The 20978-nt window shown below is 26.1% G+C and overlaps 2 protein-coding genes across 2 annotated transcripts in view; both read left to right on the forward strand.

Moving 5' to 3' along the window:
- The window catches only part of LOC117174343 (60S acidic ribosomal protein P2), a 3185-nt gene extending 2303 nt beyond the window's left edge, over positions 1 to 882 (forward strand). The window contains exons 2-4 of the mRNA XM_033363383.1: positions 157 to 336; positions 449 to 547; positions 734 to 882. Of these exons, the coding sequence (XP_033219274.1) occupies positions 165 to 336; positions 449 to 547; positions 734 to 804 (342 nt within the window). The 5' untranslated portion in view covers positions 157 to 164 and the 3' untranslated portion in view covers positions 805 to 882. The remainder of the gene's footprint in view (positions 1 to 156; positions 337 to 448; positions 548 to 733) is intronic.
- Positions 883 to 13128: 12246 nt separating this feature from the next.
- The window catches only part of LOC117174954 (clathrin heavy chain), a 53051-nt gene continuing 45201 nt past the window's right edge, over positions 13129 to 20978 (forward strand). Inside the window, exon 1 of the mRNA XM_033364421.1 lies at positions 13129 to 13583. Within this exon, the coding sequence (XP_033220312.1) occupies positions 13542 to 13583 (42 nt within the window). The 5' untranslated portion in view covers positions 13129 to 13541. The remainder of the gene's footprint in view (positions 13584 to 20978) is intronic.

Below are 20978 nucleotides of genomic sequence, written 5' to 3' on the forward strand. Positions count from 1 at the left end.
ATAATTTTTTATTGAACATGATGATTCCAATTATCACCATCTTTCGACTGAGTCGTTGTGCTGATACTTTTTGAAACTGAGACGTTTCTAAAATTGATTTGAATGAAACTGTAATCTTGAAATGAATTATTAAAGTTTTTTTTTCTCTCTATAAAGTTTTTGCAATGCGTTACGTGGCTGCTTACCTTCTGGCTGTCCTGGGTGGCAAAACTGGACCCAACCAAACCGACATTGAAAAGATCTTGTCGTCCGTGGGAATTGAAGCAGATGCGGAGAAACTAAAGAAGGTCATCTCCGAGCTCAATGGAAAATCCATCGATGAGCTGATTGCACAAGGTATACATTTTTGCGAATTTTATCCAAGAAAGTTTTATTCTCACATTTTCATTTTATTTGAAGAGGAAATTCGAATTTTTTTATTGAAGAATCTAAAATTTTAATCTTTCAGGTCGCGAGAAACTGTCTTCAATGCCCGTGGGCGGTGGTGCAGCCCCTGCAGCTGCTGCAGCAGGTGGTGCAGCTGCAGCTCCAGCAGAGGAGAAGAAAGGTAAAAATTAGCCTTTTCTTCTTATTGAAAATTAATCTAAAAATTCAAAATGATGTTATTCACTATACCATCTTTCGCCTGAGTCGATGTGTTGAAAATTTCTTAACTGAGTGCAATAATATAATATTTTTCGATGAAAATTCCATCTTAGGATTGTACTAATGTATTGTTTGTTTGTTGTAACAGAGGACAAGAAAGCAGCCAAAGAGGAGTCTGAATCCGAAGACGAAGACATGGGTTTCGGTCTCTTTGACTAAGGCCTTGAGAGGGTTGTACAAAAGTCTATTCCTTTAATAACACCACTGCTAAGGAATAAATCTTTTTTTTAAACATAAGTGTTGTGATGAGTACCTAACCTTTTCCCTCACAATTTTTTTATACAAGATTTTTTGTTGCTTAAAGATTGATCTTTTCTGTAAAATTGTTTCTGGTTATTTCAGCTTAATTTGCTCAGTTAAAAAGATTGATTGAATGTTTAATCAGGTTGTCTAGATTCTTAGAAAACCTGGAAAAGTCCTTGCATTGTTTTTTGCTGGGAAAAACTCTCGTAGCGCCTCTTTTGTGGAAAAATGCGAAAGTGAGAATTTTTTTCACAATTCTCTGCTTTTTTCTTGACTAATTTTTCATTTAAAATCATTAATATTAAAATTCCAACATTTTGATCTCGTGATGCTTTTAACATAGAATATTTTATAAACGGAATAAAACAGTATTTCATATACAAATTTAAAATTGTCAAATTTATTAAATCAATTTAAACAAAATAATGTCTTTTCTATTATAAAATATGGTTTTTTTAAACATAATAGTTGAATATTCAACCTAAAATATAAATTTCTCACAAAAACGTATTATACTTTATATTTCAATTCAAAAAAATGAAATTTATATAAATAAAAAAAGAGGAATTTTAAAACCAAAAAACGAATTTTCAACAATTTAAGATTTTTTATTAAAGAAAAAAAATTTATCTAAATTCAAATTTCAAGCCTAAAGGCGAATTTTCAACTAAAAATTATCAATCTTAAAAAACGGAAAAGTTACATTTTCTATTCAAAAATTAATTGCAAAAAAATTTATTTTCCACTGAACAGTTACATTTTCAACCAGACGCAAGACTTCAATCAAAAAAATAAATTTTTAACAATATAGTTTACGTTTTACCCAAGTAGTTGAATTTTCAATTTAAAAAAGATTAATTTTCAACAAACTGATTGAATTTTCAATCTAAGAAGACGAATTTTTAATTAAAAAGGATGACTTTAACAAAATTGTTGAATTCTCTACCCAATAGTTGCATTTTTATCAAAAAAAGATTAAATTTCTCTTAAAGCAGAAGAATTTTTAATCACAAAAAAGTTGAGTCTTCATCCAAAAATGATTCCAGTTGATTCTGCAATATCAAAATTAAATTTGTTTGACAACAAAATAATTTTCTACAAATTAATTGAATTTTCAATCGAGAAAGACTAATTCTTTCAACCAAAATGGATGAATTTTTAACTCAATAGTTGAATTCTCAAACAAATACTTGCATATTTATCCAGAGATATTTTTCTTAAAACAAATGGATTTTTAATTAAATAAAAACAACTTTTCACCTAGAAAATATTTCAGTTTTTTTTCAACACCCAACAAATATTATATTAAATAGTACGATTTTCAACCAAACAATTACATTTTCATCCAAGAAAAGTGTAATTTCTGCTAAATCAGGTGAAGACGAACTTTGAAGAAAAAAAAAATTGATTTTTCAACCGAAAAGTTACATTTTTAGTTAAGAAAGATGAAATATCTCCTAAGATGGATGAATTTAAGAAAACAAAAAACCTTAAAAAATTTGCATCCAAAGTGGAAGTCTTTTTAAGAAAATTATTAAATTTGAAACTAAATAATAAAATTTATAACTAAAAGGATAATCTGCGGAAGAAAGTTGTTGCGAATTTTCAAAATTCTAATCTGAAAATATTTCGTTTTTAACTTGTCTTATTTTTGAAATTTTAATCTTAAATCATTCAGATTTTAAGATTCTTCAATTCAAAATAAGATCCTTTAATTTTAAATGCTTTGAATTATAAATGATACAATTTCAACTACTTCATAACAAATTTGTCCATTGAAACAAAATTTTAAGCTGAAATTTTGCAATTTAAAACGCTTCTGATTACAAATAATACAGTTTTAATTGCATTAAATTTTAAATTATTGAATTTTCAAAATTGTATTTAGATTAAAGTGTACAATTTGGAACGCTTTCAATTAGAAATAATACCATTTGGAAAACTGGAATTTGTATTTGCTTAAAGAAAAAAAGGTTTTCAAATTGTATTTACTCTGCTTAACGAAATAGGTGGCTTGAGTCGTTTTTTGGTGGTTTTTATTTTGTTTAAAAGTAGAAAACCACACTTTTTTAATAATTGATTGTTCATTCTATCACAGTGAAAATAACGAATCTACAATCTGAAGATATTTCTTCAATTTAATCATTTTTTACTGCCAAGCTTTTGGTTGAAAATTAATGTTTTTGCCGAGAATTTTACAAAAAAATTTAAATAAAAAATCTGTAACTTTGATTCCAACCGTTTTTTAAACAATCAGTTAAATTGAGATTTTTTTAAACTATGATATCATTCAGTTTAGAATGCGCTATTCGAAAAATTCACTTTAAAATATATTTAAAAAATTTGTTTAAGACTTAATTAATAATTAGAGGCATTTAAAATCGAAGATTTTTGATAAACATTTTTTACTTGATTGACTGTGGATATTAATTGATTCATGATTTTTTAAATTACATTTTACTTTAAGAATGATAAAGTCTTATTAGTTAAACAAATGTAAGAAACTTTATAAACTATTTTCAATTTCGAAATAACTTCAAAATAATATATTCATAATCAAAGGTTTTTATTTTTGAAATATTCAGTCTAAAATATTCTATTTCAAACCTTTCTGTTTGAAATTTTTCAAAACGGAAAAAGAACAACTACTTAATATTTAGAAATATCTGAATGTTAATTTAAAATCAGTAATTATAAATTAAATATTGAAAACTAAACTTTGAAATTTACCATTTTAATTGTTCTATTACAAAAATAAATAATTTGTATCTCTAATTGCTTGTACCAAAATGTCCATGCAAATAGCGCGCGGCCTTCTTTCGAATTAAATATAGATTTTCACAGATTTCGGACAAAAAAATTCGAAGCTTTTTAAGAATTTTAAAAGGATTTTAAGGAATTTTTTTTATTTTGAAGGATTAAAAAAAAATTGAAGGAAAAATTCGATTAATTTTAAGGGCATGTGATACTTACAGTTTCCCCGGCTTTTTTTCCACAAAAATGACAATTTTTAAAAACTGAATTTGGAGATGCTATAAAATATAACGGACGTCCCCGGACTCTTTTGAGGGATAATAACAAAAAAATTTATTGTGCTAAATAAAAATTGTATGCATATGCATTATTTTGAGGTTACGTCGTTTTTCATCTCTGCCTTTCCGATAATTTGGAAATTATTTATGAAATAAACTTTTTTTGATTGGCTGCAAACAAGGTTAGTTCCGGGAGATTAGTTACTATGTTTATTTTTGTTCAAAGTTTTCGTCTAAAAATATTGTGTAGTTTGGAAGTAACGCTCGGGTGAATTGTCACACACATAACCTCGAAATATATACGCACGTTGTTAGCAATATCAAAAAAATTTTGATAAAAAAACAAAAAAGTGCGCGGGGATGTCGGTTAGCATGTTTGCTATCAATTCCCAGATTTTGAAGGCAAAATATTTCTTATCTTAGGAAAAAAGCCGGGGGAATCTAACACTGAAAAAATCGATACTATTTCCTAAGCGTTATGCAAATTAATCACATTTTGCTAAATTAAAACTTTTTTTAATTAACCCACAAAGAAAGTGTGTGGGGACGTCCGTTAGCATGTTCACTATCATTTCCCAAATTTTTAAGACAAAATATTTATTATTCTAAAAAAAAAAACCGGGGAACCTAAAACTGGTAAAATCGACAATTCTCTATGTATCACATGCCCTTAAAAGATGTTAAGTAGTTCTGAAAAAATTGGTAAAATAATTTGAAATTTCAAAAAAAAAAAAAAAAAAATTCAAACAACATGCCAATGTTTCAAGACTGAAATAAAATTTTGAAAGTTGTGTTCAGTTTAAAAAAAAATTAATTTAAAAAAATTTTGATGCATTGATTGATTCTTCAATTTAGGACGTTGAAAGTGATAACTTGGATTAAAATTTTTTGAAATTTTTAATTTTAAAAGTTTAAAATTGACGAGTTCCACTTTTCGTGCATTAATTTACAGCTCTTTTTTTATCAGTAGAAAATCCAACTATTTTAATAAAAATGAATGATGAAAAATGCACATTTTCTGGTTAGAAATTCAAATGTTTTGTAAAGGATTCGTCTTTTTGACGTGAGAATTTTAACAATTTGGTTGAAATATTTTTCTCTATATATTGGAAAATCTTTCTTCGTAGAATATTCATTTCTTTTGTTGAAAACTCGTCTATATTTTTTGGAAATTCGTCAATTGATAGAAATTTGATATTTTCTTTAATTAAAAAAGCAAATATTCTATTTTGGTTGATTTTTTTTTAAATTGCAAATTCAACTACGTAGATAAAAGTTAATAGCTTTGATCAAAATTTATTTTACTCTTTAAAGGTTCATCTTTTTTTGAAAATTGAACTATTTTGCTCAATATTCTTTTGTTTTTATTAAAAATTTATTTTTGGTCTGAAAATGTAACTTTTATTCGATTTTTTTTTTTCATTAAATATTCGTCTATTGGTAGTGAAGTAATCTTTTTGGTAAAAATTTCCTCTTTTTTTATTAATACTGCAACTTTTTTTTTGTTGAAGATTTATGTTTTTAGGTTGATAATGCAGCTATTTTACAACAAAAAAATCTTTCTTGTCTAAAAAGTTGAATTTGTTGAAAATGCATCTATTTGGTAAAAAATTTATTTTTCGAATAGAAAATTTCAGTATTCTATTACAAACTCAAATATTTTGTTAAAAACTCATCCCTTTTGGTTAAAAATTCGTTTATTGGGACAGAACATTCGTCCTTTTGGATTTAAAATTCACATTTGTGTTAAAAATGGAACTGTCTTCCTAAACATTAAATTATTTCGTTGACAATTTAACTGTTGCATGAAGTTTAATCATTTTGTTTACAATTCAATCTTTTTATAGAAAATGGCTATTTTCAGGTTGAAAATCCAACAATTCGGTTAAAAATGCAACTATTTTCTTCCAAATTTAATTATTTTACTAAAAAATAAAATGTCTTAAAATTCGAATAAAAAAAGTTAATTGCATAATGGAATTGAACTCTTTTTGATTGTATCTACAAAAAATTATTAAATTGAAAAAATTTCATTACGCTGTTTGAGTTGAAAAAATAAGAAACTTGGAAATATTAAATAAAATGAACGAAAAAATGTTTGTTTTTTTAAGCATAAAATCAGATTTTGGGCACGCATGAGATATTTCGCATATGACATTTTTCATTGCCACTAGACCGACAATGTCTATGTTCAGTGAAAAGAATGTTTAACTGTAAATGAAAGATACCTGGGAAAACGAAGTTTTTTTTAAACCTAGAAAAAATCATTGGATTTTTTTTAAGACACGCTAGACATTGGTTTAATATTTCAGGGTGGTCACTGGACCGGAAAACCGGGAATCTTTTGAGACCGAGAAATGACAGTGAATTTTTTGTTTGACCTGGAATTTTACAAATTTTTAGAAGAAAAATCTGTGCATGTTCGATTTCAACAGTTTTTAAATAATTAGTTGAATTCTTATGTTTTTTGATTATGCTTTTATTTAGCTTACAATGGGTAATTCAACATTTTTTTACTTTAAAAATTTTCGATTAAAATTTTTTATTTTTAAGCTTACATTTTTAATTTAAAGAATTGTTAAATGCTCCCTTACAGACTTGAGCCAACAAAAAATAAAAGGCTTTAATGTTGAAAATTTTAGATAAAAAAACATTTTTATTTAATAAATATACTTTGTTTAAATTAGCTGTACTTTAAGTAATATAAAGTGAACAAAAACGATTTTAAATCCGTTCAAAATTTAAGAATTTTCAGATTTTAACGTTTTAATTTAAACGGTTTCAATTTGAAAATCAGTGATTAAACAAATGTGAAGGTGTGGCTGAAAGTTTATAAACTATTTTCAACTTAAAAATAACTTCATAATATTGTATTCTCAATTAAAGGATTTAAAAAATTTTTTAATATTGTTTCAGTCTAAAATATTCCATTTTCAACCCATTCAATTTGAAATTTTTAATTAAGAAAGTTGAATTATTGAACATTTAGCAATATTTGAATTTTTATTTAAGGCAAGTAAATTGAAATCAAATATTTAAAAGTAAAGAATCTTGAACTCAATTGTTTGACATAGAATGCCTGGAATCGTTAAAATTTCGAAGGGCCTTTAAACTTTGAACGTTACAATTTTAATGATTTATTTGAAAAATGCTTAATTTGTAAGTGAAATTTAAAAATTTTGATTTATAATTTACAAATGAACATTTGTAGAAAAAAATTGAGTAATTTTAAGAGATAATTAGGTGTTTTAAAAATTAAAACATTATGCACATTTTAGAAAGTTTTCTTAAAATCTTCTAGAATCTTTTTCGAAAACTTTGTTTGAATCTTTAAAAAACTTTTTAAATATTCTCTTAAAATAATTTCTCCAAATGAAAAATTATTTTTAATTTTCCTAGGAATCTTAAGAAAATGTTTTTATTATTTTGAAGCCTTTCACAATTCTTGAAAGGAATATAATTTTGTTGTTTAAAATCTGCGAAAATCTACATTTTGTTTTACCTTAGGATATCATTTCAAGTTTCATTAAGTTTGAATCTTTACAAACCTCCACATATCTATTAAAATTATTCAAATTTTGCCTGCAAATAATAAATGTTCAATTGTTATTTATACATCCAAATTTCAAAGAAATTTTATTAAATTTGCAGGATTTTCTGAAAATTGTAGAAAAAATTCAATTAATTTTGACAAATATTTAGAAGTTCTGAAAACAATTTCCAAAATAATTTTCAATTTAAAAACACTTCTAGATTTCTCAAGATTTTGAAGCTTTCTAAGGATGTTTAACCTATTTAAAGAGAAAATAATTGAATTTCTAATTTAAGAAGTGTTCAGTTAAATTTTTTTCAATATTTAATGTTTCTAGCTTAAAATTCCTAAAAATTATATAATTTAAAAAAAAATTGTAAATTGTTGATCATTTTAATACAAAATATTTTAATTAAAGACTTTTAAATTTCGATTTTAAAAGTTCATTATTTAACAGTTCCACTTTGAGTGCTTTCATTTGCAGCTCAGTTTTTATTACCTCAAGTGGAAAACTGTTTAGCTTTAGTGTTCCATTTTTACATTTTCATCATTTATGATTGAGAAAGTATTAGAATTGTCGGAAATTTGACATCACACTTTTTCAACGGATCTCCACGATTCGAGACCCCCTGAATCCGAAAATCAGGTTTTCACGATGGCGTCTGTCTGGCCGTCCGTCCGTAAACACGATAGCTCTCTGTAAAATGAACGAATCAAATTCATCTTTGGCAAACTTTTTTCAGGTCCTAAAAGAAAGGACGAGTTCGTGAACCAGCTATTTTTGATAAAAATTCAAAAAGTGAGCGAATTTTGAAAATTTTTGAGACCACTTTTTTTTAATTTGAAAATTCTATGTACGGATAGTTATAGTATTAAAAAGAACGAACAATTTATCCTTATGCCTTTCTTTGATTAAATGAAAATCGTCAGAGTTATAGCGTATTCAAAATTTTTTTAATCAACCGAAAATCAAAATTTGAAGCCGAAACACGCACGATATCAAAAAAAAGTCAAGAGAAGAAAAACATTTCTATTTGAAAGCCGTACAAGATTATCATAACCAATTTTTGGATTTTCTTCAAAAATCGAAAATTCAAATTTTGCTTGCACAAAAAATAATGGAAAATAAAAAATTCCATTTTGTGGACAAACTATGTAGGATACGAATTAACAAAAATGGTTATTCCAAAAAAGATCTACAATTTCGTTAAGAATCACTTTTTGATAGGACGCTTACTGTTTGTTTTATTCGTGAAAAATAATATTGAAAAGAAAATAAATAAAAAGTAAGTGTGTGGAAAAACGACGAAAGTTACGAGAAAAAAAAAATTCAACAAAACCTGTTTACAAATGTCTGTCGGAAAGCGAGCGCGCAGCGCGAGTGTCACGATGAGAATGTGTACCTCAAAGCCTATAGAGCTTTGAGAAACTTAATCTTTGACTATAATTAAGTAGACAATTCAGAATATGAAGACGCATATAAATACTGCCTTGTAATAGAGATCTTTTTGATAAAGTTTTTTTCAACCATTCCAAATGCAAAGAATAAATATCCGCGCGCGGAGCGCGAGCTGTTATTATGTTCGAGCGCGAAGCGCGAGATTCATCCGTCGCGCGCCCTAGGCGTGCTCAAACTTGCGAACCGGAAAAAGACCGTGAATTCATTTCGTCGATTAAAACGGCCACCCTGTATTTGGTTCAGAAAATATTCTGCATCTTATCATATATTCAAGATTTTCCAGAACTTAATTATTTCTGCAGATTTAAATTAGTATTTTGGCTTTTACTTTATTTTTGGATGAAGAACTTTTTTAAACGTGAGAAAATGTAGATTGAGAGGTGGGTATTGGCAGGAAATTAAGTGAGTGGGTGGCGTGGAACTGAGGGAAATCAGGGGTTGGGGGTGAATAGATGAGCTTTGGGGGTAGTTTGGAGTGACTTTAGAACCTTGAAACTTTAAGCTTTTGTTCCATTAGGATATAATGGAATTGAAGAAGAGCTGCTGCCTTTTTCAAAGTAAAATCTCTTATAACGTGAATTCAATTATCATATTTTGTTTAAACTTAAAAATTGATGTACCTTTCGAAAGTTTTATTTATTGATGTCAAATTTGAAGAATCGTAAAAACTATTCTCAAGTCTTTCTAATTAGTCTCAAGAAATTTTTTGCAATAATTAGTTTTGGACATCTTTATAGTGAGATAAATAGTCTAAAAAATAAGAGATGTTATCCATAAATATTAACAGTTAAATTAAACAATTTTTTTTTAAATTTGACCAATTTTTTTTTAAGTTGCCTTTAAGAAGCCACTAACTTTTACGTTTTGCATATTAAAAGTTTTTCGTTTGAATGAGTTTAATTTGTGAGGATTTTTTCAGGTCAGGAAATTAAAAATAGTAGAACATTGATAAAATTAACTAAAAATTGACTAGAATTTTTCTAAAATCACAATAATTCTTTAGAATTATTTTTAATAACTCTCAACAAAATCTCAAAAACTTCTCAAATTAATCTTCAACAAAATAGTTGAATTTTCAACAGCAAAATATGAACTTTCTACTAAAATAGTAGGATATTCAACTTTCCTGAAAATTTAATAAATTTTGAACCAAATAATAAATTTTTAAACTAAAAATATAATCACCAGGTGAAAACAACTGTAAAAAATAAAAATACACGGCAAATGTTTATAAAACAAATACGTTTTCAATTCATTCATATATACGAATTTAAAAAAAAAAACATGAATTTTACAAGAAATAGTTGAATTTTGAACTAAAATTATGAATCTTTAAGTGAGAAGATTAATTTGTTAACAATGTAGTTCAACTTGCAACCAATTATTAGTTTAATATTTAATGAAAAAATATGTTTTAGTTAAGTAAAAAAACAAATTTCAATCCCAATTTGCTGAATTTTGAAGCCACGATTTTTCTGCAAAACAGTAAAAACTTTCCACGGGAAAATTTGAATTCTGAACAAGAAAGTTTATTTGCAAGCAAATAATTGAATTTTCACCCCAAAAAGATGATTTTTTAAACAAACAGTATGATACTTCAACAAAAATATTACATTTTCAACAAAATAATTAAATTTGAAAACAAATAATACAATTTTAAAAGATGAATTTTCAAGAAAGAAGATTAATATTCTATCAAAAACCGAATTCTCAACAAAATTGTTGAATTTCAGAGCAAAAAAATTATTTATTTGCAAAAAGGAAAATCTTCAACATATTTTAATCAGCTAGATGTAAACTAAAGATATGAATTTTTAAAAAGAAACTTAATTTTCTATCAAGTGTTGTATCGTAAATCCAATCAGATTAATTCAAACTCAAAACGCTGCATTTTTAAACAAAAAGGATCAATTTTCAATCAAGAAGATCAATTATTAACCAGGAAGATTAGTAACCAAAATTAAAAATAGTTACATTATTCGTTCAAAAAATTAATTCTCATAAAAAACGAATTTTAAACCAAAGATAAATTTAATAATAAAATTATGAATCATTAAAGAAAGAAATTTTCAACAAAACAGTACAACTCAAAATATGATTTTTTAGCTCAGAAGATTAATTTTCTACAAATGGAATAGATAAATTTTCAACCTAAGAGGTAAATCTTGAAAACATGAAAAACTAGTTCAACTTTCTACCAAATAGTAATATGCAGTTTAATTTTTAACTAAAAAATATGAATTATTAAACAAATAGTTAAGTATTCAACCAAAAAGGTCATTTTTTTAACAGAAAGATTAATGTTCTACAAAAAAACACGAATTTTGAATAAAATACATTAAGTTTCAAGAAAAGTTTTCAATTTCAAACCAAAAGATATACTTTTAACCAAGAAGATTGATTTCGATAAAAAAAGATGAATTTTTAACAAATTACATGTATTTTCAACTAGAAAAGGTCAGATCAATTTTCAATCAAAAATATAGATTTTCAACTAAAAAGGGAATAGGTACATTGTTAGTTGAATAAAATAATTCTAAAAAAAATCAAGAAAATAGTTGCAATTTTAACAAAAAATAATCAGAATAAATTTGCAAACAAAATGATAAATGAAAAATAATGAATTTTCAACTAAAAAAGATATATTTTAAACAAATAGTAGTTACATTGTTAATGAAAAATATGTGCTTTTAACTAAGAAGGTTAATTTCGATAAAAAAGATGAATTTTTAACAAATTACATGCATTTTCAACTAGAAAAGATCATATTAATTTTAAATAAAAAATATCAATTATCATCTAAACATGGAATAGGTACATTGTTAGCTAAAAAGTTAATTCTCAACCAAAAGAAAAAAAAATCAAAAAAATAGTAACAGTGTTACAAAAGGGAAGCTGAATAAATTATCAAACAAAATGATAAATTAAAAATAATAAATTTTCAACAACAGTTCAATACAAAAGATGGTTTTTTTTAACCCGGAAGATTAATTCTCTAAAAATATAATAGTTAAATTTTCAACCAAGCAGTTGCATTGCGATCAGAAAAGACGATTTTTTAACAAATTACATTCATTTTCTACCAGAAAATATCAATTTTGAAACCAAAATATAAATGGAATAGGCACATTTTTTTAGTTAAAAAAATTAATTCTAAAAAAATTCAACAAAATAATTACATTTTCAAAAAAGATATAAATTTTCAACAAAATTATGACTCTTGAAAATAATGAACTTTCAACAAAAGAGTTCAACTCAAAAGAGGATTTTTTAACGGAGATGAGTAATTTGCTAAAAAGGGAAGTTAAATTTTCAACCATAAGAAGGTAAATTTGAAAAAATATGAATTTTTAAGAAACTAGTTGAACTTTTAACGAATTAGCTAAATTTTTGACCAAAAATATGACTTCTTAACAAAATAGATGCATTTAAAAAATTTTTAATTTTTAAACAAACGAGATAAATTCCGAACCAAAAATATAATAATCGACTTTTCAACCAAAAGTAATTGATTTTTCTTATTGGGTTCTGTTAATTTAGTTCGTATTTAAGGAAAAAATCGGCGAAAGGGTATGTTTCTTGAAAACAGAGAAAAAAATAAGAATTCTTTAACATTGATTGTCAGGAAACGTATGGAAACGTTATTACTGCCCTCTGCCCCCTGGGAACCGACGTAGTTTTTAGTGTAACCCCCACCCTCAAGTTGGTAACTTAGTTTATGGACGGCCCCTATGATTATCTAAATAAACATTGAAGTTCATTTTTAATACTTTTAAAATGTTAGGTTAGAAAGTTGAAAATTTGGATAAGAAAATTAATTTGAAGTTAAAAAGTTAATATTCCACATCAAACTTTGTAATTTCCGACGGCGTATTTGTAATCCTTGTAATCTTTGTAATCCTTATTTTCAATCAATCCGAATGAAATCCAGTGGCGCGAACCTAGTGAAATTCAAACCTAAAAACCACCCTGCTCCAAAAATGGAAACAAATAATAAAAACAAAAACGTTCTAGTACAATAAAAATGACCGGAGTCAAACTGCAGATCAGTTTGATGGTTTGCCAAAAATTGCAAGTTCCGGAACGTGTCAATAAAGACAAGAGACACAGTAATAGTGTCACCTATGATTAAAATTATGTTGTACGCGCCGTCGCCGTTGGCTTCATTCACGAGATTTCCAAGTGGGATTGGCGAGAGGGGTTGACGTTCTCTATTGTAACCTTGCGCACCAAGTCTCCAAAACCTCAGTTTTCGCCCTCGAACTACCCCGTCATCGAAAACCTCCAATTTCACAGTATTAATTTAATCTCAAGTATTTTCTCGTGACACGCGAAAGGTCTTCTCGCCGGGTAAAAGTCGATCCTCCGAGGGACTATTTTGCAATCGAACGAGTCGTGGTGGGGGACGAATGGACGAATAATGGCGGCCATGATGGGTGTCAGCGGTTGACGGTATTTGCCTTGCGTCAGTCGATTTTGTACGCGGATGATTGAATCGAGATTTTCGGGGTGAAAGGTGTACGAAAAAGTTAGTGTAGTTGCGATCGAGAGTATCGCCACTGGCCGCGAAAAGATCCTGCCAAGTTTGGCGGCTTAATTATTCCGGTAATCTGGGAATATCATCGCAAAAATGACGCAGCTACTGCCCATAAGGTTTCAGGAACATCTCCAGGTAGGTGACCTGCTTTTCCCCTAAGATGCATCGCCTCTGACATCCGAACCCGAACCACTCCGATTCTTGGAATCAGATAACGGTCATGACCTTTTGAAATAGAATTAAGTTCAAATATCTCCCAAAGATGAGTCGAGACGCGTCTGGAGCTCCGAAATGCCATTGACTTTGGACGTTGACAGCTATCGAAACTGTTGAATTCTGGGCTTTTTTACGAGTACGTTGAAAGCCCTGGGGCCATTTAGTAAACAGGGCGATTTGAGGGATCAGGGGTGATTTGTTAGAATCAGATTGGGTGCGAGGATCGTGGAAAAATGAGCGAAATTAAGGAATCGATTTTCCGCCGATAACCGATCGCCAGTGGCATGGAAGCCACGTCTGCTCCTCGACATATACGCCCCTCGCTTCCGCCTACAAAACATCGTGCGGTACTGTCGCTTGACGTGATTCCTCGACCTGTGTTTTTTCCCTTAATATGATTATTAGGTGATCATCCTTGTCAATTTTAGAGGTATTCTGCACGGTTCAAGCTTTCAACATTTCTGACACTAGAGGGAAATTTCTTTTTAATGAAAGATGAAATTGGTTTCTGGAATTTATTTTACTGCTTGCGTGCAGATAATTTAATAGTTGTCATTCTCGTTTATTTTTAATGAAAGAATATAATTATAATATTTTATTTGAAGAGTGTTTATGTTTAAATGCTAATTATAATATCAAATTGAATAACCGGAATTCTGGATTGTGCAGGATTATTGCAACTGTTATTAGTTTTCAACCCAAAAATACTATATTTAAATAAGAAATAGTTGAATGTAAACAAAAAAGACGAATTTTGAACTAAAGGGATACATTTTGAACTGAAATTATGAATCTTTAACAACAAAAAAAGATTTGTTAACAAAGTGGTTCAATCTTAAATGAAAGATATTATAACCAAAAAAAAATTTATTTTAAATGAAAAACAGTTAAATGCAAAAAACATATTTTCAACGTGATATTTAAATTTTTAACCAGAGATTTTAACAAAAATGATAAATCTTCAACAACAAAAAATTTATTTTGTAACAAAGTGTTCAACCAGGTTCAACCATACAAAAATTACTTCAATTTTCAACCAAAATATTATATCTAATTACTAACCAATCTAATCGAAACTGTTTCAAAAACAAAAAATATTAATTTTCAATGAATAATGTAACAGTAAATATTTAAAAAAAAAACAATATTATATTTTTGATTAAAAAATACCTGAATACTACAAAACAACGAATTTTCAACTAAAAGGATGAATTTGAAACTAAAATTATGAATCTTTAACAAACAAAAAAAAAATGATTTTTTAACAAAGTGGTTCAACCTTCAACCAAGTACTTCAATTTTCAACGAATAATGTAATAGATTTTACAGCAAAAAATATTTTAATTTGAAATTAAAAAAACAGTTGCATGCAACAAACAAAGACGAACTTTCAACATTCTATTTTTTAATAACAAATAGTTGAATGCAACCAAAAAATACGAATTTTCAGCCAAAGTGATACATCTTGAACAATAAAAAATATTCTAATTTTCAATAAAAAAAAATAATATATTTTTTTTTATTGAAAAATCTGTAGTTAAATTATGAAATTCAAACCAAGAAAGATATTTTAAAATAAATTTGTTCAACGCAACCAAAAAATCCATTTTTCAACAAGATAGTTCAATTTTCAACTAAAATGATGAATCTTCAACAAAAAAATATTTTTTAACAAGGTGTTCAATATTCAACCAAGCAGATCAATTTCCAACCAAAAATATGTACATTTATAATAAAAAACAGTTTAATGCAACCAAAAAGGCGAATTTTCAAAAAGATAATTAAATTTTCGACCAGTGGTGAATTTACAACTAAAATTAATCTTAAAAAAAAAGATTTTTGACAAAGTGGTTCAACCGTCAACCGAGTACTTCAATTTTCAAACAAAAAAATCTTAATTTTCAATCAATAATGTAATAGTAGATATTTCAACAAAAGAACAATTTAATTTTAAATAAAAAATAGTTGAATAGAACCAAATGGACGATTTTTCAGTAAACTCGTTTGAATTTCACCCAAGCAGTCGAATTTTTAATAAAAAAAGATTAAACTTTAACCAAAAACAGTAGTATTTCCAGCCAAATAGTTAAATTTTTTATTCAAAAAGACAAATTTTTCAGAAGGCTGTTAAATTTTCACCGATAAGTTTAATTTCTAACAAAAAAAAAACGAATATGTAAAAAAATAGTCAAATTTTCAACCAAAGAGTTGAATTTTCAAACCAAAAAGCAAATTTGAAACAAATGAAGATTTTTTAGTCAAAAGGGAAAACAAATTTACACACACACTTTTGAACTTTCAAGCAAAAAAGATTAATTTTTTGTAAATGAATTGAATTTTCAACCCGGAAATAGGAATTTCCATTTAAAGAAAAAAAATTATTTTTTAACCAAACAGTTGCATTTTTAATCAAAAAAGAGGAAATTTCAAACCAAAAAGATTATTTTCTACCAAAAGGAACAAATTTTTAATTAAAAGATATTAATTTTCAACAAAAGATTTCAAATTAAAATAGTTCAACACTTTTTTTTAAATAGTAATTTTATACCAACACATAAGGAAAAGGGTTGCATTTTTAACAAAATAGTTCAGTTTTTAACCGCGCAGTTACATTTTCAATCTAAAAAGATTCATTTTCAACTGAAAACTTCAATTTTAAAACTAAAAAGATTAAATTTCAACCAAAAGCCGTTGCATTTTCAACTAAATGGTTGAAATTTCAAGCAAAACCGACGATTTTTTAGAGGCTATTGAATTTTTAATCCCAAAGGATGAATTTTCGATACAAAAAGACCAATTTTCAATAAAATAGCTTAATTTTTAAAAAACAAAGATGATTTTTTGAACAAAATTGTTGAATTTTCAGATTAAGACGATTAATTTTTAACCAGAAACAACCAGAAGTTTCAAGAAAATAGTTATATCCTAGCATTAAAATGAGTTTTTAACAAAATAGTGGTTCAACTTTCAACCAGGTACTTAAATTTTCAACCAAAGAAATGAATTTTCGGTGAAAGAGTTTAGCTTTCAATTAGAAAAATTATTTTCACCAAAAACAAAAGCCAATTTTTAAAATAATACTTAAATTTCCAACCAAATATTTGAATTTTATACAAAATAATTAGATTATAAACAAAGTAGTTCATTTTCAATCGAATAGTCACATTTTAAAATACAAAGGATCAATTTTAAACATACAATAAAATAATTTCTCAAAATATAGTTTTATCACGAACCAATAAAATAAATATTTAACAAATTAGTTTAAATGTGAACCGAGTAATTAAATTTTAACTGAATTAGTGAATTTTAAACAATAACAATAAATCTTAAACAAAGGAGTTCAACTTTTAATCAAATAGTTGAATTTTCAATGAAAAAGATGAATCCTTAATAATAAATATTATAATTTGATATTTCAAACAAAAAAGGTTCAAATTTTAAAGCCACGAACATTTTAAGAAAAAAAATGTAATACATGGTTGGTATATCAAACTAAAAAGAATTTAATTTAAATCAACTAGAGTGAAATATTCTACACAAAAATATTTATTTTAAGTAAAAAATGTAATTTTTAAACAACATGGTTCAATTTAAAAAAAATCCCAACGGAAAATGTAATAGTTGAGTTTTTAACTAAAAGTAATCAATTTTCAACAAAAATTGGAATAGGTCAATTTTTAGTTAAGGAAAGTAATTTTTAATAAAAAAAGATGCATTTTCTTTAAGTTTTCAACCAATATTTGAGTTTTCGAAAAAAAGTTTACTTTTTCATAAAATAGTACAATTTTTAACAAACTAGTTTCATTTTCAATAAAATAAATAAATTTTCGATGAAATATTACAATGTTTAACTGAAATATATGAGTTCTAAATAAAAAAATAATAGTATACTTTACAATTAGGAAGAATTAACTTTCACTGTGAGTCAGCTTTTTATCTTCCCCTAGGTGAATAATTTGTGTAAACTCTGTTTTGCGTAGGAAAATTAATTTTAAGAGAATATTTAAAAATATTTCAAAACTATTCACCAAAAATCTGGAAGATTTGAAGAAATTTTTTTAAATTTTACAACACTTTAAAAAGTTTGTTGGAATAATTTGAATCATGAAAAAAATCTTCAGAATTTATGCAAAAATTTCAGAAAACATTTAACATTTAAAAAGATTTAAAGAATTTTCAACGAAATGTAGATTTTCGAAGATTTCAAACAATATAGGTGAAATCTATTGAAGGATCTTGAAATGTTTTAAGATAATACATTTTGTTCTTATTCTCATGGAAAAAATAAACATGGTTTCTTATTTTGAAAACAATACAGCAACAAATTTTTATGTTACAATTACAATTAAACAATTATTGATTGGAAATTTTTCTAGTCTGAAATTGCTGAAAATGGTATAATTTTGAAAATTTACAAATTTAATGATTCCTTCTACAATTTATAGTATTGAAAATGATAACGCTGGTTTATATCTTTTGAATTTAATTAATATTGGTTGACTTGAAAAGTTTTAATAACTTCCACTGTCTACGTGTCAATCATTTAGCGTTAAAATAAAATTTTAAAAAATTGAATACAAAAATTCTTAAACTTCAATTTTAAATGTTTAATCAAGAGTTCCACTTTGAGTGCTTTAATGTGCAGTTCAGTTTTTATTATTTTAAATGAAAAATTCGTATGTAAGCAAGAAATAAAACTTAAATTTTAAATTATTTTACATTGGATTATATGATACATGATAAACATTAAAATCAGAATTTTAAAAGGCTTGAATTAAAAACTAAAAGAATATATTTAAAATCGGTCGACTTTGAAAACGTATTTTTAAAACCTTCAATACGAAAAAAAATATTCCGAAAGTTTGTAAAGAATATTGGATAGAAAGGTTCTTATTTTTTCCAATTTCTTTTGGCCTGAACTTATTCAATTTTGAGAGTTTAATTTGAAATATTTTACATTTCCAAGACTTTCAAATTTAAATTAATCAATTCTTAATGCTGAAAACTAACTTAAAATTGTTAAATTATTGCGTCTCTCAATCTAAAGCTGAAAAATATTAATTTAAATTTGAAAGCAAACCACATTTAATGTTTTATGATGAAATTATTTCAATTTCAACGCTTTCAACTCAAAATTGTTACATTTCAAATACTTAAATATTGAATTCTCTACTTTTTTAGAAGATTGTACATTATTTTATCTGTATGGCTAATTTCAATTTGAAACTTTTCAGTGAGAAAATTTCTAGCAGTTTACTTTCTAACGTATCAGTTTGGATTATCATAAACTATTTAAATGTCAAATTGCTAAATTTGGGCCTTTTAAACTAAAACTCTCAATTTTTTAAGTGCTTCATTTACGAAATTACTATTTATTTTAAAAGTTAACAGAATTCTATATAAAACGAGCATGGAGGAAGGCATTTGTCCATTTTTTACAAATATATTGCATCTGTAGAAAAATAGTAATGAAAATCAGATGAATATATTTTTTCATAAATTTGATAGAAATCGTGTGATTACTCATTGCATACATTTTACAGAAAATATTTCTTTAAGCAGATAAAATATTTAATTTTTTCCAATGATTTTGTTTCAACTTAGAACATGTTGCACCACCCGAGCCAAAATTTTCGCAATAATGGCTATAAGTTGGTGCGATTCTATAGAAATTTACGGTTTCAAGAATATTGACAAAAGTTTATTATATACAATTTCATTTAAATTGTAAGCAAACATTGAAATTTGCCCTATTTTTGAAATATCTTCTTTAAAAAATTACAAAATGTCTTTATCTTGGCTCAATTTATCGGGAATACTGATAGCTTTCAGACTATTTCAAGTTAAATCTTTTTAACTAATAATAAATAATTGCAAAAAGTTGTCATTGATATCAGAAAGATTTATTTGGAAAGACATTTGTAAATAAATAAAAATTGTAAGGTAGTATTGTACTAAAAATCATGTGATTCGCTTCGTTTTTAAAACTAATTCACGTCTAAAGTCTAAACTCTAAACAAATAATTCAGTGATGAACAAAAAATCACGAATACCAAAAATAGATTGATAAATTGATTCATCGTTTTTTCTCTGATTTCAAGCAAAAATTTGACGATTAAAGAATATGTCACATATTTTATTGATTTTATATATTTTGTTTGTTATTTTGTAAATCTTTATTTTCCAAGTGGATATTTGGCATATGCACATATTTGAGTGCATATTTTTTATCACCAAAACAAATACACTTCTGTTAATTTTGCTCCAAATGAACTTTCTCACTTTGAGACTGCACACAGAGTTTCTACTAACCGGGAAATAGCCGAGAATCACATTTAAAGTTTTGGAAAATGGCAATTTTGGCAGGTTTCAAGAAAAAAAAATCTTGTTATTTTTGGAAACATTTTGAATGATTTATGATTTTGAAAATTAATTTGAAGAGAATATTTAAGAAGATTTCCAAAATTCGAGTCAGTTTAAAAGATATTTGAAAATCCTTCTCTGGGTAGAAATTTAATCATTTCGGTTAAAAGTGCAATTGTTTGGTTGATGATTAAACAATTTTGTCGAAAATTCGATTTTATGTTTGAAAATTATTTTTTTAACTGGAAATTTAACTATTCCATTTTTTGTTGAAAATTCAGGGATTTTCTTTTTTAAATCTTGTTTGTTTTTTTAAAGTTGATATTCTTGATTTCAAACTGTCTACTAACCGGGAAATAGCCGGAAATTAAAATAAATCAATGAATTACAATAAAACTGGGAATAAAAATTTAAGCCCGGAATCACGTTCAAAGTTTTGGAAAATGTGACTTTTGGTAGGTTTCAAGGAAATAAACAAAAATTCTTATTATTTCTGGAAAAATTTTTAATGATTTATGATTTTGTACAATTAATTTGAAGAGAATATTTAAGATTTCCAAAATTCGAGTCAGTTTAAAATATATCTGAAAATGCTTTTCTTGGTAGAAATTTAATCATTTCGATTAAAAGTGCAATTGTTTAGTTGATGATTGAATAATTTTGTTGAATATTCGATTTTATGTTTGAAAATTAATTTTTTAACTGGGAATTTAACTATTCTATTTTTTTGTTATTGTTTGAAAATTCAGCTACATATTTAGTTTAAAGTTAATTTTTGGTTAAAAAGTTGTTATTTGTTTGTTTATTTGAACATTCATTATTATTAATGTAAATTGAACTATTTCATTTTTGGTTAAAAATTGATCTCTTTTAGTTAAAAATTCATGTAAATTTAGCTAAAAATTATTTTTGTTTGGTAAAAAAATTTATTTTCTTGGTTACAAATTC

The sequence above is a fragment of the Belonocnema kinseyi genome, chromosome 6 (assembly GCF_010883055.1).
Source record: "Belonocnema kinseyi isolate 2016_QV_RU_SX_M_011 chromosome 6, B_treatae_v1, whole genome shotgun sequence".
Classification (NCBI taxonomy): Eukaryota; Metazoa; Arthropoda; class Insecta; order Hymenoptera; family Cynipidae; genus Belonocnema; species Belonocnema kinseyi.